Below are 24,755 nucleotides of genomic sequence, written 5' to 3'. Positions count from 1 at the left end.
CTAAATTGCCCGTAGTGTTAGGTAAGGGGTAAATGTAGGGGTATGGGTGGGTTTCGCTTCGGCGGGTCGGTGTGGACTTGTTGGGCCGAAGGGCCTGTTTCCACACTGTAATCTAATCTAATCTAATCTAATCTAATAGTTGATCAGAATTGAAGCCACAGCTAAATCAAACTCTGTGGGATAAAGAAGGGATTTCTCTCTGGGGTTTGAGGTCTGTAACGGGAAGCTGTTGGGATTATTGCTAATTTTGTTTTACCAAGTTTCACATTTAAATTTGTGTTAATACTTTGGTTTATTCTATTTATTTCTCTTGTGTAATAGACTTCTTATTTTATTGTTAAAACCAAAATCAACCTTGTGTGTTTTTTGTTTGAATGAATGATCACCTTGTTAAAATTTAAAAGAAAACAAAGTATGTTTTATCAGGCTGGATTTCAATCTGAGATCTGCCTTGTCCAGTAATAATATCAGCTGGGTCATAACCTTAAAGAAATTATATACTATACAGATCCTCTGGAGCTAGATTAATCTCATTGCTGTCCTCATTTTTTAAAGGAAATAACGTGGGGAAAAATAAATCCTGGTTCAAGCTTTGATTTTCACTAAAGTAGATGGATAGAAACTTAAATTATCCATGTTAGTTTTTGACATAGAGTCAATAATGAAAGGTGCAGAGGTATTTCCTTGCACTTATGTCAAAATTAACAAACTATAAATAATATATGTAGATTTCCAGAATCTTTGATGGCTTTTAATTATGATTTTAAACAATACAGTTTTTCTTTTATATGAGGGGAGATTAGAAATATCAAATCTCAGCATCATGAATGCAAATGTCTGTCTTGCAGCCCATCTTTGGATTTGTAGATATAAATGCTTGCGATAAGTTCTGGTTTGTTAGCTTTTGATCACCTTCATCTTAGATTCAACAATTGGAAAACCAAAATAAATGATGATAAAATATGTTTATAAAGCAGACACCTTATATCACTAAAGGAGAGACAGGATAGTGCTGGTAAGGTTGTATGTAACATATGTCTTCATAATTGCAAATCTTGAATGAAGAAATCTTTTTATGTTAGTGCGATAACCTCCAAACAGGGATTCTTAATTGCCAGCACAGCTCTTCTCATGTTCTTAAGACAACCATATCAATTTGATTATCAAGTTAGTCCACACAATTTCCAAATTATTTATATATATGTTTTTAACTTCTCAATTTAATTGATCTGCAGTATAATCTCTGAGCTATAGCAACGTATTAAAGATTATAATCAGTTGTGTGAGGATACGTATATGTCATGAGATGTTTTTCCCATTTAATTTGATTCCATTAGAGATCTCAATTGATTTGACCCAGGTCCAAAGATGTACGCAGAAATACTGATTGAAATACAAACCTAACTGGAGTATAACACTTCTTGACAAAATTGTTGCTTGCTTAACAGAGTTTGGCTCTAAAGGAAATTGGCTGCTGCAAAGTACAAACACTCAGCACAAATTTGGCCGGTGCACTGTTTGTCTGTCTTTCTCTTAAAGAAATGCTGAGCGTGCATCAATTCATATTAAAAAGCATTGCAAGTGTCCTGAATAAAATCACCAAGATAATTCCAGCAATGAGAAATGAAAGTTATGAGGAAAGACTTTTCAGAAATTTGTGTCTGCTGGGACATTGAAGGCAAAGACCTGATTTAATAGACGTTTACAACCCTTCGAGATCTTGATTGTTTTAAAAACACTGTTTTCTGTAGGCAATGGCAATGTTGCTGATGCGATGTTTTAGGTTGTGGTAATTGTTGAAGTGCTGGTTATCATGTAGTCAATCCTGGAGGTTAGACAGTTGTGACAGGCCATCTGAACCTGACAGCCATGATGAAGAGTGTCACTATGAACCCGTCAATTTAATTAAACGTGCAGTGCTTAGTATTCTCCACCTGGGTTCTCCACCAAATGCTGAATGGTATCAACAAGGAATTGGATTTTTAAAGATACTGTGGAAATTTCAGGTCGTATTGATTTTGAATTGAATTAATTGTCACGTGAACCGAGGCAGAGTGAAAAGTCTTGCGAGCAATACAGGCAGATCACAGAGTTAAGTAACATAGATAAGTAAATAATAGGTAAACAGTGGTAAAAACAAAAACACAGGTACAGGCAGATGTTAAGAGTTTGGGAGTCCATTCAGTATTCTAACAACAGCATGGTAGAAATTGTTTCGAAACCGGCTGGTGCGTGTGTTCAGGCTTCAGTACCTTCTCCCCAATGGTAGAGGTTATAGAAAAACTTTGCCAAGGTGGGATAGATCTTTGAGAATGCTGGCGGCTTTTCCTTGACAGCGGGCCTGGTCGATGGATTCTATAGATGGGAGGTTGGCCTTTGTGATTGTCCAGGCCGAGTTCACCACTCTCTGCAACCGTCTCTGATCTTGAATGGTATACTGCAAATGCTTAAAAATATCCAACAATGAAGCTAAAAATGCTAGGGATAGGGGTTTTTATTTCTGCTCTGCAATGATAAGTTGATTACCTAGTTCAACCTCTTTTTTTTATTTGTTACTGTCAAATAAATTCACCTTTCTTACTCTTCATTTGCTTCAAACTGGATCACAGTTTACTTGAGTGCGAGGTGCCATGGCACATTTGATGTAGCAGCCTTGAGTTATGGATACCGATTCTTTTCAGTTCTTTTCAGGGATCTCTCCCAGTCATACCACTGTTATGTGTTGGAAGCATTTGCAGAATATTAATCTGTTTTGATATGTTATAGCCACACTTTGCTTGGCCATAAGTCTGAGGAACGACTCAAAACTAGAGCTTCTAGCTTAGTGGAATGGATGCTGCATACTGCACCCTAAGATGCCTAGTGCATCATATGGTATTAAGTTGTAAATAAACAAATTGTAAACTTGTGGTGGTCATATTATAACTCTCATACTTCCCATTGAGCACTGAAGCTCGGAACACACTTGTTGCATTGGGAAACTACTTTTAGCATAAAAGTAAATTGTAACTAAATAAAACCAGTGTGTTCAATTAATATGAGAACATATGAAATAGGAGTGGGCAAAGACCACACAGCCACTTGAGCTTGCTCTGTTATTCAGAGTGATCATAGCTGATCTTGAGCTTTAACTCCACTTCCCTGCCCACATCCCATTTCTTTTTTATCCTTAAGAGATCAATAATTAATATTTCTTGGTTTTAATATTTAATAATATTACATTCACAACATCCTGAGGTAGAGACTTCCAAAGATTCACGCCAAAACTGATACCTCACAATTATTTTGATCCAATAACTTATTCTTAGGTTTGGCTCATGCACGAGCACTATTCTTCTAGTTACTCAGGCATCTGAACTCATGTTTGGAGCATTAATTTGTCAAGTTTAACATCAAGAAAAGCCTGTATCAGTTTCCAACAATACTGAATATATTAAGTACAAATTAGACGTTATGGATCAAAATAGCTCTAAATTGAAACAAAATGGAGTTATCATGTTTATGACATTTCATTCCACTCTGGTGCAAAGTCTGGTTTTGACTCCAGGTTCAGGTTGTGAAGCTGCACTTTGCACTGACACTACAATTCTACTATGAGTGCGCACTTACACGCTCAGAAGCTGTTTGGTTTGTGATCATTTTTAAGCATCCATCATTCTTCAAATATTTTGAAAGACTTTTGGAAGTGAAAGTTAATAGTAAAGCATCATCCTGTAAAACGTTTCAGCCGCTTTCCTGATAATGCTATGACCCAACAGTTTAGGAAAGGATTATTTCATCTGTGCCTCTGCAGTGCTGCTTGTATTTGTCCTTTCAACTGAACTTCTCTTTCCTTCAGTATGTTACTTCGAGGATGCAAATTAGTAATGGAACTTGTTTTGAATGCGGCTTTCTTTCAGATATAGCTCTGAAAAGATACCAAACTTGGTGACTGGCTAACAAAGTGCTTAAATTGCTGTTGATTTCATGTAACAAAATAACTTACGCACTCAGGATGCTGCACAAGCTTATTTTAGGGAAACAAATCAATATTCCTGAAATAAATAGTCAATACATTTTCTAACAAAAAATGTAATATCAAAATTAAAATTTAACAATGAAAATAAGTGTCATTCATTGATCCTTTAAAAAAAGCATTTTAAATATAATTACTAGAGTAGGGAGGTCAAATGACAGTTTTATTAAATTAGATATTTTACAATTTTCCCTATTAAAATTATCCTTAAAAAAGCTGAACCTGTGTAATATTATGTTCCCGAAATTTGTTTCTTCTCCAAATTGTTGACCTCACATTTAATCTCATTGTATGTTCACCTGATTTTTTTATTCTTAAAGAAAGTTTAAAATCAAATCATATTTTAATTTCTGCACAAAGAGGAGAGAAATGTATTTTGTCCCTGATGCCAGTAGTAGAGCTGAGAAACACATGCTGTTGTACTTTTACAGCCAGGGTTGAGTTCAAGCATTCATGTAAAGTTCTTCGGCCCTCCCCCAGTGATAAGCCTTAAAATTAATTGTTCTGTAACGGTGAAAAAGCTTCATATTAAAAATACAAATGGCAAAGTTAAAATTTCACAGTAACAAATATGTCAAGGGCCGCTCCTTAATATCTGCTCGATCTAAAATGCACTGTACATGAATTTTGAAAAGTTACTCTGATTGTCTTCCTTTTCAGAAAGGAATTTAATTAAGATTCTACAAGTTATCTTGGAATGCAAGTTAATCTTATTCAGGCAGTGTGTTTTAAACGGAGAGTCGCTGGTGCCAGAGACTGACCACAAGGCAATAAATTCATCAAGTGGTTCTAATGTCATTACGAATACCTGGAGCAAAGTTTACACAATTTATGAACTACCACTTCAAACCCAATCTTGAGCATTCTTCAGTGAAGAATCAAGTGCTGCCAACAGTCTAAACACTCTTACGAACAGCATCTGGTTATAGTTCATTATGTCCTGACAGTCTTATCCCAGGCTACCTGGATGAATACAGAGGTACAAATGGAAGTGGTTTATTTTCCTCTGACAACTTGTTTTTTCACAGGAGAAGCCATGGTGAAAGTAAATTAGTGACTCTCCAATTAATAGAGTAGTGCTTAAGTTCTTTTTAGACTCGGCACTTAGGGCAGTACATAGAACATAGAACATAGAACATAGAACAATACAGCGCAGTACAGGCCCTTTGGCCCTCGATGTTGCGCCGATCCAAGCCCACCTAACCTATACTAACCCACTATCCTCCATATACCTATCCAATGCCCGCTTAAATGCCCATAAAGAGGGAGAGTCCACCACTGCTACTGGCAGGGCATTCCATGAACTTACGACTCGCTGAGTGAAGAACCAACCCATAACTTCAGTCCTTTATCTACCCCCCCTTAATTTAAAGCTATGCCCCCTCGTAATAGCTGACTCCATACGTGGAAAAAGGTTCTCATGGTCAACCCTATCTAAACCCCTAATCATCTTGTACACCTCAATCAAGTCACCCCTAAACCTTCTTTTCTCTAAGGAAAACAGCCCCAAGTGTCTCAGTCTTTCCTCATACGATCTTCCTTCCATACCAGGCAACATCCTGGTAAACCTCCTCTGCACCCGTTCCAGTGCCTCCACATCCTTCCGAAAGTATGGTGACCAAAACTGCACACAATATTCCAGATGCGGCCGCACCAGAGTCTTATACAACTGCATCATGACCTCAGGACTCCGGAACTCAATTCCTCTACCAATAAAAGCCAGTACGCCATATGCCTTCCTCACCGCACTATTTACCTGGGTGGCAACTTTCAGAGATCTGTGTACATGGACACCAAGATCCCTCTGCTCATCCACACTACCAAGTATCCGACCATTAGCCCAGTACGCCATCTTTTTGTTATTCTTCCCAAAGTGAATCACCTCACACTTAGCTACATTGAATTCCATTTGCCACCTTTCTGCCCAGCTCTGCAGCTTCTCTATATCCTGCTGTAACCTGCCACATCCTTCCTCACTGTCAACAACTCCTCCGACTTTCGTATCATAAATGGGCTCGTAGAAATGTTTTTGCATTCACCTAGCCAGGCCTGTCTGAGTTTATAACTACCATTTTGTGGTTTCTGTTGTACATTTTGTTCATTGAGACAAGGTGAAAAATATCACCTGCACTTCACAGCACTCTACTTGATTAGATTCCCCAAAGTGTGGAAACAGGCCCTTTGGCCCAGCTAGTCCATATCGACCCTCCGAAGAGCAACCCACCCAGACCCATTCCCCCTAGCTAATGCACCTAACACTATGGGCAATTTAGCATGACCAACTCGCCTAACTTGCACATCTTTGGACTGTGGGAAGAAACTGGAGCACCCAGAGAGAAAACAGCAGACACGGGGAGAATTGTGCAAACTCCACACAGACAGTCGCCCAAGGCTGGAATTGAACCTGGTTCCTGGCGCTGTGAGGCAGCAGGGCTAACCACTGAGCCACCGTGCCGCTACTTGACAACCTGCTTAACCCTTGTGCACCAGTTCACACCTTCTCTTCCAAGTCTGGTCTGCTCTGTACCTGCACTCCTCCCTCAACATTTTGTTCTGGTAGCCTGCACTTTGGAATCCCTGTTTGGTCTCCTATATCTGTTTTAGGTTTTGAAAAGGCTTGTGAATGTATGAGTTTGATTGCCTCCCGTGACTCTTAACTGCTGCTCAGTTTTATGTCTCTGTCCCTCTTTGGGGACAGAACCTTTGGGTACTCCATATCTTTAAAAATAGTGCAAAAGTGCATGTTGTTTTGGCTATTTATGACCCTAAGCAACCTTTTACTTTTATTAAAAGCTGTCAAGTTCCACTTGTGGGTCTCCATTATTATCTTCCTGCCCTCCTGTTCAGAGTATGATCAGAGTATGGTATGACATAATTGCACCAAAATGCTGAATTTGACATGTTCTCATTTCACTGTTATATCTGTAGTTTCCTGCTTCTCTGACTTCTGAAATTGATGATTGAAAGCACGTGATTTCATTGTTAAGGTGCAGAAATATTTCCATGGAGACTAATGGTGCAAGTTATTAAATGTTACTGTACATAATTTGAAAATGGGCTTGCTGGGATCACACAATGGGAGAGATGTTTTCAACTGCATCCTGATAGAACGCAGCCTTGACTAAAATGCTGTTGCGTAACCCACTGAAATTTTACAGATGTTAAACTTTGATAGTCACAAATCTTTAACCTGTTTTGCAATAAAGCTAACTCCTTAAACAAATCGTCAGTGAGCAATTGGAGAGCTGTAACCTTACTGTGTCCATATTCAGGCTATGAAACTTTGCAACCATCAAATTACTCTTTATGAAGTTAAATCAGGTAGCAGATATTTTTAATCAACCTACTCAGATGTGTAATACTGGCTCATGGACGCTACCATTGTGCCACAAGTGGCCTTTAAATAAAATGGTGTATTGCGGAATAAATAACACTGGAGATAAGTTTCATCATTGCGTAGATAGCTTAAAGATATTTAACTGCTGCATTATTGGTGGTGGAGTTTTTAATCTACATAAGTTCACCTGATTTGCAAATTATTCTGAGTGTTATGAATGAAAACTAATTTTGTTTATGGTGAGGTTTCCAGGCACGTTGAATCCTGTCAAATAACTTTACAAACTGCTGTTATGGACCAGGCCAGACCCCCTCAAAACATTTCCACAAAGTAGCCTGGATCCTAACTTGGCCTCTTAAGCAGGCGTAACACAGATATTCCAGGAGGGATGCAGCTGGTCAAACCACTTAGTTTTAAACAAAACAGAATTCATTTACAAGATTACCAAATGGAACACAAACAAAAGAGAACAGAATACAGAATAACTTAACCGATCTGAAAACCCAACAGACTATCCCAATTTAATGATGCTGTTCACAATACTTACAACAATCCCCATAAACACCCTTGGCCCAAAAGGTAAAATCAAACACAGGATCTTACATGAGAGAAATCAGATAGAGGGAGGGTCAGCGTGGACCTGCTTCTTTGGGTCTAGCAGCTTCACAACTGCCTGAATTGTTTTCAGTGAACAGCCAGACCAAACCAAACCAGAGAAAAGCTGAGCTGGGAGACCTGACCACTTCCCTTTTATTGTACAAGTGTTTTTTTTAACTTGAAACCCTTTTTCCTGAGGCAGTATCTGTTAGCTATAGTCAAACTGACCCTAAAACCCTTCAAACTTAGACTTTTCAGAGTCTGTGTTTTTTACGACCTCTCTGGAAAAAAAAGCCAAGGATGACATAACCTTGTTAAAGGAACAATATCATCACACCGCAGACAAAACCATTCCTTTATAAAGGGCAGGGTTCATTCTCTAGATATCTAATAAGCATTCTTGTTCTTTGCAGTTTTACCTTTGTCTGTATTCCAAGGATATTTTCTGTAACACTTGCCCCTTTGGTTAGAGCTCTTGGATTGGAAAGGATTCTGTTTTTTTTATGTGAACAGAACAAAGCAGCCTACTTAATTAGCATCCCATCCCTTGCCTTAATCACTCCCTCCCTGCAGTACCATTGCACATTGGCAACAGTGTATTGCATATACAAGATGCATTACAGTCGTTGACCAAGGATCCTTCAACAGCACTTCCCAAATCCATGACTCCCATCACCTAGAAGGACAAGGGCAGCAGATGCACAAGAATATCCCTACCAGCAAGTTCCCCTCCAAGCCAGGCATTGTCCTGATTGAGACTGCTGCTGGGTTAAAATCCTGGATCTCCCTCCCAAACAGGACTATGATACACTTGGACATGGGCAAGAAATGGTGCAAGGTGGGTAATTTACACCTTCTTGAGAACAATTCGGATTAGACAGCAAATGTTATGGGTAATTCACCACAAGTTATCTTTACCATAGCTAGTTATTAAGAAGTCACACAGACAATCAAGTACTGAAATAATGATTTAAACTTTATTGTGTGTAACAACCAAAATAAGACCCCTCAAGTAATCAAATTAAGCCTTACGACTCAACTTGTCAAGATTCCACTAACAGTGTTTGTCTGTAGAAGTGTCCAGCGTTTGATCCTTATGCAATGTTATTCTTCAAAGTTCTACGACTGACTTCTTCTATTGGTTTTGGATTCTTACACAATTTTCTCCCTTTCAAGTTTGATGATTCAATAGATTCTTTCATACAAATTCCTGCAAGTCTGCAGCTTGCCTTCTTATCAGAAGTAGCTTCTTTGTTCCTTGTTGCATTTGACCTTAACTGTCTGCTCAAAGACAGAGTTTTCCCGCAACTAACTCCTTAAATTCTTCTGCAAGGCAATCAGTTGTCCTTGTGGCGAAAAAGCATCCAGTATATCAAGCAGGTGTAAAAGCAGTTTTATTCAAATAGCCCCCATTCCTTTTGCCAGACATGACTAATTGCTTTCAATTCCTCTATAAATTTGTCCTTGTCCTTTAATAGTTTATTCCAGGCAGAATTATTGCTGCTTCTTTGTGTGTGTAAGAGTTGATTCATTCAAACCACGAACAGTTATTAAAGTTCGAAGTCTATAATACCCATTAGCATGGCGAGCATTGCCACATCCTATGATAGAATACATAAAATATTTACTAAAAACAGTACTTGTGTGAAAAAGTATTTTGCATCACACAACAGTTTAACAATTGCTCTGACCATTGGCTTTCTGCTACAATATGTTTAAAATTTCTGTATATTGTTATATCAGCTGATGTTAATACTGAATACGTGAGGTCCCAGAATGAAAACTCTTGACAGATCAAATCTTTAATATTTGCAGTTGACTACCATGATGGTGAGTGACTATAACATATAGACACGAGGCCACAGTGTTCTCTAACATCACAATACATATTTAGTCCACAACAGAAGAAAGAAGCTATCTATGTATAAAAGATATTTAGACAGATCTGAACACAAGTAGCAAAGCAAGGTTTCAGCCCCCGTTTTTTAAAATACTATCCTTTTGTTTTCATGGGATATGGACATTGCCACTGTTCAGATTACATGATAAATGGTTGTTTGATGCAAATGGCCAGCATTTGTTGCTCACCTGTACCTCCCTTTGAAAAGAAGCTGGTGGTGAGCTGCCTTTTGGAACTGCTGCTGTCCGTATACTGTAGATGGACCCACATGCCCTTAGGGAGGGAATTCAAGGATTTTGACCCCGCGACAGTGAAGGAATGGCGATATATTTCTATGTCAAGATGAGTGGATTGGAAGTGAACCAGCAGGTGGTGGTGTTCCCATGCATCTGCTGCCCTTGTTTTTCCTAGATGGAAGTGGTCATGGGTCTGGAAGATACTTTCTAAGGAGGCTTGGAGAATTTTTGTAGTGCATCTTGTAGATGATATGCATTGCTGCTACTAACTGTCCCATGGTGGTGGGAATGAATGTTTGTGGATGTGGTGCCAGTTAGGCAGGCTTTGTCCTGGATGATATTGAACTTATTGAGTGTTATTGGAGTATCAATCATACTCCTTTTACAGTTCCCAGTTCCAGAGAATCTTCATTCTTACCTCAACATTTTAAAACTTCTACTTAATTGATTACTCCCTGTTTCTTTTTCTTGGATTCCAGAGGAATTTAACAATTCCTTTCCAAATTGGCTGATCTGAAACTTTTACAATTCTGATGGCCAAAACTTTTTCAGTCTAGCAACTTGTAGATTTTTAACCAAACCGTCTTGGTTTAAAAGCTGTACAAACTGAAACTCTTTGACTAGGGACTGGTTCCCCTGAACTAAAAGCTTGATCTAAAAGCTTGATTCTGCTGCTGGGAGAAGATGCTCTCCCCTTTATGAATTGACCTCCTGACTCATCTGAACTGATTGAAAAAAGAACAAATCGAATTACTTTCCGGTCTATTGTAAACTCAGCAGTATGAATATTAAAATATACAATATATGAACATACTATCCCTTAACACTACAGAGATTCTGCCAGATGCTTAACTGCAGTCACATGATTTATTGGAATTAATGCACTGTTCCAAATGACTTTCTGACCTCTTTAAAATAAATCATTTCACAGAACTGGCCTAGATCTTCCTACATCTATTTTAAAATATAAGTCCCAAAATATAACTTTATATATATAAAGTGCACCTTCCATTACAATATCTGACAGCCTTATGGTGAAAGTTAAATTTAAACTTATGATCTTTTACTGTTGAAACTAAGTCAATTTGTAAAATATGGTAGTTCTTATTCATAAAGGGAAACACTAGGGCAGTTGGTCTTTTAACTCGATTTTATGGTTATACTGTAATTTGCCAACAATTTGAATGGAAAACCATGGCATTACCTGGGCATTCTGGGATTGAGGTTAGCTACTAACGATATAAACAATAATCAATAACGATTGGATCCTCATTTTCTTTGAAACAAGTTTCGTGCAGATCTCATCATGCTAACCTGAACATTTAGGGCTTTTTGTTAACCTTTCCTCTGGTTACAAATGTATATTCTGTTAGAATATGCAAATGCATGCACATGTTTGTACAGAGCCATGTGTTTTATATATCCATATGTGTTTGTGTGTATGTATCTTGAACTTGAAGCACCATCTGCTTCACATGTGGCAGAGTCCACAAACTGTACATTGGACTTAAAATCCATCTTAAAGCCAACAAGCAGACTGAAGACAACTGCCTCAATCCTGACAAATGCCTAAGAACTGAATGAGAAGAACTACTTTTTTATTTTTGTATGTTTTTATATGTATCTATACTTAAATATATCGATAAAATGAGTGACGATGTATTATTGCAATCATAGCTCCAAATTTAGGTTCAGTTAGAAAAGCACTCAAAATATATTATGAAGGTTGAATTTTTAAATTGTTCTTTATGCTGAGAGTTTGCTCTGATTCTTCCTCTTGTCTATGTTGTCACAGTGACTAGCCAACTGAGGATGTGACAGAGATGTATAAGACAATGAGGGACATAGATAAGTGGACAGTAAGGCACCTTTTCCATTTGTGGAGGGGTCAGTAACCAGGGGCATAGATTTAAGAGAAGAGACAGAGGGCTAAGAAACAGATTGAGGGAAGTTTTTTACTTGTAGGGTAGTGGGAGTCTAGAACTCAATTCCTGAAAGGGTAGTTGAGTCAGAAACTCTTGTAATATTTAAGCAGTACTTAGATGCTCATTTATGTTCCCATAGCCTCCAGAGTAGCTGGACAGGAGCTGGAAAATGGGAATAATGTGGTCAAATCTTTGTAGACTGTGTGGATATGATGGGCTAAATGGTCACCTTCTGTGCTGACCATTATTGCTCAGGCTAGATAGGCGGCTAGTTCACCGTTTTCTAATTTGTGGAACAGGGATTAAAACATTAGTGTAAAAATGAGATAAATAATGGCAAAAACTAAATCTTAATTTGTTGACACAATGAACTATTCTTTCAGTATTGTGGATAGTATTGAAAGAGTGAGAGAAATGGGGACTCCAATCATTGTGAAAAAGGCTGTGCACCATTTTCCCATCTTTGTAAAGATGAATTAGATGTTTTAATGCTTTATGTTTTAATGCCCCAAGCAGCCTTACACTCTGATCTAAATTTAGTGTCCGACTTTGGGCTAATTTAAGTTATGAAAATCCAGCTTGATTTCCTTGGAATTAGACACCTTTTGAGAAAATGGTGCAGGAACTGTGCATCAAAAATGTGTCATTTCTGGTCATGCTGATATTACACATTTGCTCATGCAGCAAAAGCATGTACACAGGTTTCACACACTCCTGGTGTCAACAGCTGAAAGAGAATGGCTGCGAAATAGCTGATTATTTTGTTTTTAATTGTAATTATACTTTCTTTGAACTGTGTGTCAAGTCATAACAGCTGGTATTTCTGCTACTAGCTCTACATGGTGTGCCTATTATAGAGCCATAAACACATATAAACCCTTCATTCCAACCTGTCTATGCTGACCAAGTTTTCAAAATTATGCTAGTCCCATTTGCCAGTGTTTGGCCCATATGCCTCCAAACCTTTCCTATTCATGTACCTGTCCAAATGTCTTTTAAATGTTATAACTGTACCTGCATCTACCACTTCCTCAGATATTTTGTTCCACACACGAGCCACCTTATGTGTGAAAATCTTGCTGCTCAGTTCCCTCTTCAATCTTTCTCCTGTCACCCTAGCTATGCTCCCTCGTTTTGAACTCCTCCACTCAAGGGAAAAGACCTTTGCTCTTCACCTTATCTGTGCCCCTCATGATTTTATAAACTTCTATAAGGTTACCTCTCAACTTCCTATGCTCCGAGGAAAAAGTCCCATTTTTCCTTGGAGTTGAGTGGCTATTAGTCGAAGGGTGTGATGGACCGATAACGCCCAGAGTCCAACTTCCTTTATCCTGAGGCAACCCATGGTGATTGCTCTGCAAAACAAAATTCTAATGTCAATACGCACTTGAGGCTTACCATGTTTCTTTAGCCCTGCATTCACATTCAGTTATATAATCTGCATGCATTTGCATAACTCTGCAAGTTAAAGGCATGAATCACACACCCTTCCCGTGCTTTTCTCCAGAAAATGTCGAGTTCAGCAAATCTCTCCTCATTACAAAGCTGTGAAACCGGAGTGCTTACAGTCTTCAATTTAGTATATGAAGACCTTTGACAAAGGGGCCGAGGAGATTTACCAGAATGGTACCAGGGCTGAAGAACTTGAATGAAGTAAGGAGATCAGAGAATTTAGGCTTGTTCTGCTTTCAACAGAGGGGATTAAAGGCAGATTTAAAATTCAACATGAAAGAAGGTTATAGAGTAGCTAGCAAGAAAGTATTTCCATCGGCAGGAGGATTAGTAATGAGAAGACATGAGATTCAAGTTATTTATTGGAATGCACAGCCTGAAAGCATCTTGGAAGTAGGTTCAACAGTATAAAAAAGCAAATGTGATACAGCAAACTTGATTTGAACTGGCAACTTAGTTCAACCAGTACTCTTGATAAACTGGCAAAAGTTATATGCTTCAAGTATTGTGATGTTTGAGTATTTATGCTATAAATAAAGTATAATAGTGATCTGTATACACCCTGCGTTACGTTTTTATTACTTATTTTTTGTCTTTACATTGATTTTAGCAGGCGTGTTAATATTTTTGGAAAGCTTTTGTGAGGGATGTTCAAAACTTCACTTAGTCAGGGTTTACTGTGGTTATACGTATCTCTTGATTAACCGATTTAACTGGCACACCCCTGTCCTATAGGTGTGATTATTAAAAAGTTTGCTGTAGGTGCTTGCATGCCTATGGGGAAAGAAAGGGAAATGGGATTCTGAAATAAAAGCAAATTGCTGGACAAACTCAACAGATTTGGCAGCATCTTTGGGAAGAAAGCAGAATTAACATTTTGTGTCTGGTGACTCGTCTTCAGAACCTTATTTTATTTTAGGGAAGTAGGACCAATCAGCTTTTCCAAGACCCTGCAGAGACACAGTAGCTTCCTTTATATGTTTTTTGGATGTGTGATTTATATCAAAAAATACAACAGCTGCGCAGGAACAGAAATAGTATTTGAAAAGCGAAAGCAGATTTGAGTACAGATCCTTCTTTAGAATTGCTCAGTTGAATGGAAAGATAATACATCTTGACTTTAGATCCATTTATTCTGATGGCCATTGACTCTACTATTCAGCCTAACCATTGACCTTGCATTGACTGTTAGTGCCAGTAGGTTATAACATTGACTAGTTAGATGTGTGCTGTTTCAAAATTAAGTGAAAAGATATATCTAATAAAGTTTTTTATTGTTACCGAGTAATTGACTTTACATCAAATTTGACAATCTTATCAACTAATCAGCCTAAACGTTCATCCACAATTATATCATTCTGTATAATTCACCTTATACACCTGTGACCTCTACCACCTAGAAGACAAGGGTAGCCAGTAGATGGGAGCACCACTGCCTACAGAGTCTCTTCTGTGCCACGCAGCATCTTTATCTGGAACCATATCACCATTCTTTCACTGTCACTAGGTCATAATCCTGCAACTCCCTTTCTGACAGCATTGCAGGTGTTCTAATTCAACTTGGACTGCAGGAGTTCAAAAAGGCAGCTGACCACCTCCTGCTCAAGGGCTGTTGGGGATGGGAAATATCAACGTCCACATAAAATCTTTTGACTGTTATTGAAGTGTAACATTGAATTATAAGCCCAGCAGTTGACAAATGTATTATCATGTGAAGCATAAAGAGAAGAAATGTTATTTAAAGACACACAACACACCTCAGTCAAACATTGAGTTTATCTAGCATCATTGTGTAGATAGAGTTAATATTGATTAGAAGTCAGCAGCAATAAACACAGCAATGTTTCTTGCAAACTGTATTTGTAGTTCACTCTGCTTTTGTTAAATTCTTCACTTAAAGCTGTTTTTTTTCTCACGTTTTCAGGTGGTCTTGGTTTTTGCTCTCAGCATTGGTGCACTTGTAATATACTTCATTGATTCTTCAGAGTAAGTACCAGAATACGTTTTAACCTTCCTATTCCAATGGCCTACAGGCAAAATTTCAGTTTATTTCTGTTTGCAGTTTGTGTACACTTCCTTCTGACAGGGTAATTTGTGAATAACACTATTGTTAACATGTATTCCTGTTTTCAGCATATAAGTGTTTTTTCTGCTTTCCTATCTTTGTAATTTTTAAAAGATTTAAAAGTAAGAATTCTGTAACTTCAGGAGCATTTTAATGTGTTCTCCTTACCTTTGTCTTAACAGTTAGTCGATCGTTTCTTAATCCAGGATATGCCTGTTCTATATTGGAAAATAAGAGGAAATAAGGTGTATTCTCACATAATTTATCATTAAGAAGATAATTTTCATTAATAATATCTAAATGCTTATTTTACTGTCAGCATTGCAAATGGAAGGTTTTTTCAACATCAGTGTGTTTTTTGATAAATGGAAAATGCAGATTTAGGGTAATTGTCAAACGAATCTGAGGGAAGATGATAAATCGTACAGTGAACTGCTCTGATCTGAAATGCACTGCCTGAATGGGTGGTGGAAGCAGATTCAAGAGTAACTTTCAAAAGAGTCACGTGTTTAACTGAAAAGGAACATTTTGCAAGTGGGCAGAATGGGCCAAATGGCCTCCATCGGTGCTATAAGGTACTATATCCACAAGCATGGCTGCCAATTACTTGACAAAATGCTGGAAAAAGTCAGCAAGTCAGGCAGCATCTGTAGCGAGAGATACAGACTTCACGTTACAGATTGATGATTTTTCATCAGAAGTGAAAAACATTGTAGATCTAATTGTTAAAAAGCAATTCCAGAGCCAGGAAAAAAACATCCAAGAGTTGGGGTTAGGGGTAGTGGGGAGTTCTATCCAAAAGCAGAGTCCAGTGGTACTTAAATTAGTAAAGGGGTGATGGTGCAAGGTTAAAGAAGGATATTTGTGGACATCATCAGCTTCAATTCTCTGCCCAAAGATAGATCTGACCCACAACACTGTGACTTCCACAGTGGTTAAAGCAAAGAGGCAGGTCCCAAATCCACCTCAACCTGATTAGGGATTGAACCCTGCAGTCCTGGTATTGATCTGATTCACAGCTACCGTCTGGCTGACTGAGTGAACTGGTTGCCAAAGGAGTTGGAATTGACATGGTAACCTGAATGTTTATGTTCATGCTATGATCAGGAACAATGATGGTAGAGGCCCCAATTACCTTTCTTCACATGGTTGTTCAGATATTTCTCATGCCTTTGCCACATGCCATTGGCTATATTGAAAGACTATGTGGGTGACAGTCTGTCTGCCCCAGCTGTATTATGAATGCACCTTCATTGGCTGTCAGGTGCGACTTGAACCTGGAGCTCTGGTTCAGAGGTAGGATGCTACCCACTGCAACTCAGGACCTTTTGTAATGGAAAACAAAGAAACAAAAGATTCATCTAGGGAGGATGCAAATGGAAATCACAAGACCATTACCACGACCTTGTTAGCAGAGAGGTCTTTTTCACTGTAATGTGGAGTTAAGAGAAAATTATAAACTTTCTCAATGCATTGTAATGATGCTCAAATAAAACTGCACATCATACGGTATCATGCAACTGATGACCATAACAGATGCTCAGTGGGCATATGAACATGTTGCTACCATTGGTTCTAAACTCTTAAAAAATGTTGTTATAAGAAAAGGAACTAATTGTTTGTTTAAGTTTAAATTTCAACAGTTTCATATTTTAGAAGAATCTAGCCCATAGCAATGGGCATAAGCAAGGAATCCAAGTCTTTTATTAGCTCTGCCTTATGCAATATCAATTCAGCAAGTTGAGGAATGCAATGGAAGCTTCAATGTATATCAACACCCCAGCTATTGTACTTGTCATTAATTTTCTTGTGAAAAAGAAAATTACAATTGCATTAATCCAATAGGTAGCAATAAATACAAATCTGTTTGGAACCCACCAACCCAACTTTAAATGAAATTGGTGGCAGACAACCTGTGGTTACATGCTGGAATGGAAACCAGTGTGTTTTGGTGAATATTTCCACCATATTGTAGATGAAATGTTTCAGTCCTTTATTGGTCAATTAAACAGAACAGGGGAAAATGAATGTCTACTTTTTAAAGTCTTCCATGTGACCATTTAGGAAACACAACATACACTGAATTTATCATACCTCAACTGAGGTGGTCTTCAGATTGATCGTGTTATGAATGACATTGGTTAGCAATGGTTGGAAGAGGAGAGTGCACAAATGTCATTTGTGCTATTCATTTAACTTTTTGTTTCCTTGCAACACAAAACCCTGACATCATTCATCCCAGCCTGCTGAAGGGAAGACAAACATCTGAAATACTTTTCTCATTGGCTGCTTTGCACAGCTTTGGTGGTGGCAGCAAGTTTCTGGTGCTTACTGGCTGGAAATCTAGAAATTACAAGTTTTTTTTTCCTTGAGAAAAGCTACATACTAACATTTTACTAATGGAATCTACCATCAAAATAACTTGATCTAATACCAGCTCTTTCTCCCATTCATTTTCTCTTTAAATATCAAATTATTAGTTCATCAAGGTAAGATGTGCATGCTCTTGTTTTACCCTTTTAATTGTATTAGATATGTTTGCATTGCTGAGGAATGTAGACATGTTAAAGATATAGTATTAAGTAGAACTGCTGTTCAACTACAGAAGCATGCAGTCCCTCACCCACTTATTTTCAGACAGTCCTACTGAACGTATTAGAATTGCCTTTCTCTTCAGTTAGTCCTTTCTTTTGTATAACTATGTTAGTGTAGCGATTTGCTGATTTGGGAATGCTTTTTGTAGATAGCAAGTAGCAATGCATGAACTAGAAATGAACACCATTATCCATACTTGTTTTAATAGAACAGTTTAATCTTTCAAAAATATCTTTCAATATTACAATGTTTTTGACATAACTTCAGCAGTTTTGGTATGATGTTTCTGTACTGGTTTATTTTGTCGAGTAAATGATAACAGGAAATGCAAATATTGGGTTTCATAGCTGTCTTCATTTTAAAAGAAAATCTCTTCTGGCAAATAATTATGACAAGACGTCCCACTTCACCTATTTACTTAGAGATTTTTCTGAACTTTGTCAGTAGTGAGGTGATGTTTAACTATTTGAGATGCTGAAGCAAATATTAGTCCATTCTGGTGTGCAATGTTTTTGTTGCACCAATCTTGATTCATCAATCGTTTGATCAATATGGGGGTTAGAAAAGCAAAACTTTTACAACTTACTGATGAGAAGTAATGAAACTCCAGTGAGTTTCAGCACAGATGTCCTTTTCCAGGAATTAACAATGTTTACTTTTAAAATGCTATTGCAGTTGAGGAAGAATGTTTACCAGAGAATCAATTGACGCAAGAAGATAATTCTGCAATATTCTAAATATAGCTAAAATATATAGCTTAACATTCCAAAATGTTAGCTTTCTATGGCTTTTATTCAGTTACAGTGCCCTGATAAAATGGGCTGCTGATGAATTGTCCCCTTTAGTAAACTGATTAATCCCAAGGTAAAAAGATGGTAATCAGAACTTTCAGAATGTACAATAACATGTATAGTCCAACACTACACTCAGTCAAGGGTAACCTGGTACACATGACCTGTTTCTTTCTCTGATCTAATGAATACAGAAATGAAGATTTTACCATTTTATTGCGATATTTTGAAAACAGTGTGATTACTGAACTCTGACAGTGTGGATATCACCTTGGAATAGTCAAAATAACACAGTCACTTACCTTAAAAATAAAAGAAACTCATCATCTCCAACATGTCTCCTCTGAGACCTGATTTTACAAAACTGTGCTCACATGGTCTGTTGCCAATCAGTCATGGGGCCATGCAGAATAGGAACAGGAGTAGGCCATTAAGTCCTTGGAACTTGCTCTGCCATTCAGTATCCACTCAGTCCCCTGTTCCCACTTTGCCCCATAGTCTTTGATCCCTTCGGCCCTAAAGGTTATATATAACCATTTCTTGGAAAAATGTTGAAAGTGCATTTCCAAGAATATTTCTTCTCATTTTCAAGGATGTCCCTGTTTCTCTCGTTGCTGCTAAAATGTTTCCTTTTAGATTCATTTTCCATTGAAGTGAAGTAAATTTCCATTCTAGGTTGAGTTAGAGGTAGAAACTCCAGGAGAACTATGGCTTTAAAAGACATTACTGGTTTAAATAGTTAACAGGCTGGGAAGGAAAAAGAATGGAAGTAAACCCTTGAGAGTATGACTCTAGACTGACTATGGGAGAATTAAAGGGACAGTGAGTTGTGGAATGGGAAATCTTTTGCATGTTAAATGGGAAAAGTTCATTGCAACAGGGTTTGAGTAAAGATGCAAGGAAGTCTTACTGCAGATGTACAGGGCTTTTGTCAGAAGACACTTGGAGTATTATGTTCAGTTTTGGTCTCCTTACCTAAGAAAGGATATATTTGCAATAGAAGGAATACAATGCATGTTCACCAGGCAGATTCCTGAAATGGCATTTTCTCCTATGAGGAATGATTGGGTCATAAATGTGTCTTGAATCATTGGAATTTAGGAGAATGCAATTTGCCCAGTTCTGCAGTAAGGTAATGTTCAGGAAATTTTTTAGGGGTATCAGTGGCCAATATTATTTCTGAAGCACCTAGAGGAAGATTAGTTCCAAAGTGTCCTAAGGGATTGTTTTGAAATAACAAGAGAATGCTAGATATAGTCAGCAAGCCAGGCAGTATCTTTTAAAGGAGAAACACAGTTAACATTTCAAATTGATGATCTTTCATCAGATCTCAGCCTAGCAGAAGGCCCCTGCAGAATTAAAGCATCAGTAAGCTACCCCATTGTTATGGACCAAACCAGACCCTCCTCAAAATATATTCAGAATATAGTCCAGACCCTAACTTTTCTTATTTTAAAGGTAAGTGTAAGGTGTTGCATTCAAGATGTAAGTTAATTAGTCAAACTACTTGGCATAAAGCAAAACACATTTTATTTTTATATGGCAGTTAAAATAAAAATAAAAACAAAGAAAGAATTGGCTTAGCTGTAACTGAAATGCTTAACAAAATAACAGCTATATTAACTACTGCTGATTAACTATAAGAATATAGTGACATCCTATAAACACAACCTTAGCAAAGACAAATTCAGTAAAATAGATTGTCTTGCTGGAAATTCTCCAGTCCAGGGGAAAAACATCTTGAGAAAACTGTGTGTGTATGTGTGCGTGTGTGTGAGAGAGAGAGAGACAGAGGGGAGTGAGGAAGAGATGTATTGCAGCTTCTAAACCCAGCTTCAAGACCCTAGCAGCAATTGCTATTGAGAAACTAAAACTAACATTCCTGGCTCTGAGAGTGCTTGACCCCACCCATTCAGGTTGCATCTATTGTTCCAACTTTTAAAACAATTCTCCAATACCTCATAGGATGTTTGTTGTCTTGGATTCAAATAGATAGTTCCGTACCTCTGTCTTAAAACCTCTCTTCAAATAAAACCCAGGACAAAATACACCTCTTCAAGCCATAGTATTGTCACACCATTCACTGTGAGGCTATTAACCCTCTCCTTGTCTTCTTTTGAACTGTTAGCATCAGACAAAACAAATGGAAATTGATCCCCAATCCACTTAAATCAAGGAGAAAGTTCAAGGATGAAGTATCATTAGACCAAATTAGAAATTGTGAGATAGCTACTCTTGGTCGGTCACAATATGGTTTAAGTTTATTTTATCATGAGGCTATGCTGCCCCCCGCCCCCTCCCCCCAACTTAAATTGTCAACTGTGAGCAGTAAGGAGCCAATCACAAGTTTTTCTTGAGTGAAGGAATGAACAAATTTATTGACTGCTAAACCAAAGAAAAGAATTAGAAATACTTGACTGAAGCATTTGACTTTTGTGCAGTCACTTGGATTATCTCTCACACATGCATAAATCTATGTATAAAGTTAAAAGAAGATGGTGTCTAATATAGTGGAAGGTAAAATAGTATGCAGTTTAGAGTCCTTTGGTTGTTCTTGAGATATAAAGTTCAAACCGGAGAATAAAGTTGGTTTGCTGCATTCTTTGTTGTAGTCAACAGTTGTGAATCTCAGTTGTTTTAAATGTCTTGTCTCCTTGATGTTATTCTTGGGACTGGTTTCCGTGGAAACTGGTTAGGTTTCTTGGAGAGAGAAGTAGATGTAGCAAGCTTCCTTTCTGTAATCTCCCAAAAGCTCTCCAAACCTCCCTTCAAATAATTTTGCTGTGTGTATTTCTCTTGGGTCTATCTGTGACAGTCATGGTCTCAATATCCAGTGCTTTACTAAGAACTGGTAGGTTTTTATTTGTGAGGATTATAAACAGTCTCCCTTTTCATATTCCTGAGGGCGATTTCGTTTTCACCTTCACCTCGAGGCAACTTTGCTTTTTTAAAGAGATTTGCCTTGTCTTAGACCAATTTACATGGTTCTAATTGGAAGTTTCTTTTAAAATTATACCTCCAGAAATACGGGGGTATAGTGTGTGACAGAATTAACTTGCCAGAATAAGCCTGGAGTTAAAGTATCACTTCTGCAGTTGTGAAAACATGATAGAAGATCAGTTCAAGCTCAGGGATATTCCAATAGAACATTTTAAAATAAAAGTTAAGGTCCTTCTTGCATAATCTAAATTTAGACTGAAGATTGGAGGAAGCAGCGAAAAAGACTAATAATAAAGCTCGTTATTCCATAAATTCTTTGCTTGTTCTGTATTTTCTAATGAATAAATAGGGACTATTGGGGAAATACTCATGAGGCTGCAGATGATAAATTCAGGGGGAGTTCTTCTAGAGCTCCAGCATGTTAAAGATTGAAGTGTCCAGTGTATTCCAGGCTGTATTCCAGGCTTCTAGGCTGCATTTGACCAAATCTTCCAGGCTTCAGATTTTATTGAAAACTAATATATACTGAAAATACAGTTCATGATCCTGTGGAAATCCTGACATATAGACCCATCTGCAAATTGTGCAGCAAGTTTAAATTTCTAGTGGGCAAATCCCCATTTTTCTTTGGGAGCTCTTATTACTGTCCCAACTCTTGAACTAGAAAATGTTAGACAGATTAAAACCCAAGACCTGGCTAACTCAAAAAGGTTCATTCCCAGTCACCTCCCTTAATCACCTGACTATCACTGACACCAACCAACTTCCACTTGACAATACCACAACCCAATGTGTGTCCACCTTGATTAAATCTCCCCCACCTGGGTCACCCGTTCACACACCGACTCACCCACCCAGTCACCCATTCATTCATCCATTCACTAACATTCATTAAACATCATACAACAGCTCATGCCATACAAAGGGGGCATGTCTTGTTTGCCCCAATTCTACTCTGACCGTTGCGCGTTTCTTTGATATTGAGGACCAGAAGATTCCAAAGGAGCTTCAGTTGTACTGGGTCGGGATAATCTTGCTGCAATGCTACCATTTGGAAGATTCAGATAGAGACAAAAAAAACTGCAGCCGTTGGAAGATTCAGACCATTATCATCTTTAATGCATCTATTCTTGTGCAGCGTTGATCAATGCACACTTCTTCATTAAGACAATATCTCTCTCATACCATTTCTGCCTGAAAACGTGTCATGACTAAAATTTATTCCCTCAAATGGGAAAATCATTAATTGTATAAATGGTGCTATGAAAGAATTCCATTTTAATATGCACCTGGAAAAGTTTATTATGCTTAACATAAGTAAATCTACGTTAGTTTGTCAATTAATCGTCTGTCAATTTAGCACAGAACCTTTGAATAATAAATATGTAAGATATTTATATAGTGCCATGCGGGGTTAATTCAGGAGCTAAAGTAAAGCGTATATAACTACTCTTGGACTTCAAGGCTTTGCAAATTGAACTACTTTATGATGGAGTTTTTAAATCTCATGGTTCAGTGGCATTAATTATAACCTAAAGACTACTGTCAACTTCCTCTATTTCCCTCCTGGGTAGAGGATACTGGGCTGATCACAGCAAATTGTATGTAATCTGCAGAAGAAACCTTCCAGTGTTTAGTCACAATTGTAATCTATTGAGTATCACTTGCAGTCATAAACAATCCTACCAACAAGGGTTACTTCACAATTTGGAAGAGGATTTTTTCCATCCCGCAAGCAATTAGTTTTATGAGTCATTTAAGTGTTTTAGGGGTGGAGGTGGGGGAGGGGGGGGGGGGGTTGTTCTGTCATATAACCAATTATACGTATGAGTCATTCGAAAGGTCACATTTAATAGAAGTCTTGAATGTAAACAGCTAAAATATTCCCTAACTAAAGTAAAAGTCTGAACAATTATAACAAAAGTTATTTCTTACACTTTTCATTAACAACTACTAATGATGTATTATTTGGTAATGATAATTGAACAATAATTTTGAAGCACAAGGAATTTAGTTGTATAGAGCAGTGATTTCAGATCCAGTGTTGGAGACTGAACGTTTCATGTTTGGGTACTTTTTGCTGATCAAAAAATACAGTATCCAGGTATTACAAAGTAAGGATGGGTGAAATTTGCTGTAGATTGGTAGCACAATTCCTGCTCACCCTTCCTGCTGTGTAGGTAGCAACTTCCCACATTTTGAAAATTCTCTAAAACAATGAGCTAAATGCCAAGGTGTGGATAAACTATTCCATCATAACCAGAATCCAGTACGTGTCTGGTAGATTTTCAAAGTTTGTGAGAAGATTTGTAGCTCGGGTGCTCGGTGCTGTGGTTCTGTTCGTCGAGCTGGAAGTTTTTGTTGCAAATGTTTCGTCCCCTGTCTAGGTGACATCCTCAGTGCTTGGGAGCCTCCAATGAAGCGCTTCTATGGTGTTTCCTCCGGCATTTATAGTGGCCTGTCCTTGCCGCTTCTGGTTGTCAGTTTCAGCTGTCCGCTGTAGTGGCCGGTATATTGGGTCCAGGTCTATGTGTTTGTTGATGGAGTTTGTGGATGAGTGCCAAGCTTCTAGGAATTCCCTGGCTGTTCTTTGTTTCACATGCCCTATAATGGTAGTGTTGTCCCAGTCAAATTCATGTTGCTTGTCATCTGCGTGTGTGGCTACTAGGGATAGCTGGTCGTGTCGTTTCGTGGCTAGTTGATGTTCGTGGATGCGGATCGTTAGCTGCCTTCCTGTTTGTCCTATATAGTGTTTTGTGCAGTCATTGCATGGGATTTTTTACACTACATTAGTAATGCTAATGTGGGTATCGGGTCTTTCGTTCTGGTGAGTTGTTGTCTGAGTGTGGCTGTTGGTTGTGTGCTGTTATAAGTCCTAGTGGTCACAGTAGTCTGGCTGTCA

General features: G+C 38.0%; 1 protein-coding gene across 35 annotated transcripts in view; it reads left to right on the top strand.

Moving 5' to 3' along the window:
• The window catches only part of kcnma1a (potassium large conductance calcium-activated channel, subfamily M, alpha member 1a), an 847,042-nt gene that overhangs the window by 370,265 nt on the left and 452,022 nt on the right, over positions 1–24,755 (top strand). For 19 of the 35 annotated variants that reach the window (XM_043678944.1, XM_043678945.1, XM_043678948.1 and 16 more), the window contains 2 exons: positions 15,387–15,448; positions 18,008–18,016. In XM_043678944.1, the coding sequence (XP_043534879.1) occupies positions 15,387–15,448; positions 18,008–18,016 (71 nt within the window). The remainder of the gene's footprint in view (positions 1–15,386; positions 15,449–18,007; positions 18,017–24,755) is intronic. The other 16 variants (XM_043678947.1, XM_043678946.1, XM_043678974.1 and 13 more) reach the window with 1 other exon arrangement.

This window comes from Chiloscyllium plagiosum, chromosome 38 (assembly GCF_004010195.1).
Source record: "Chiloscyllium plagiosum isolate BGI_BamShark_2017 chromosome 38, ASM401019v2, whole genome shotgun sequence".
In the NCBI taxonomy this organism is placed as follows: Eukaryota; Metazoa; Chordata; class Chondrichthyes; order Orectolobiformes; family Hemiscylliidae; genus Chiloscyllium; species Chiloscyllium plagiosum.
Note: the sequence above shows the minus strand (reverse complement) of the source record. Positions and strands in the feature narration are given on the sequence as shown.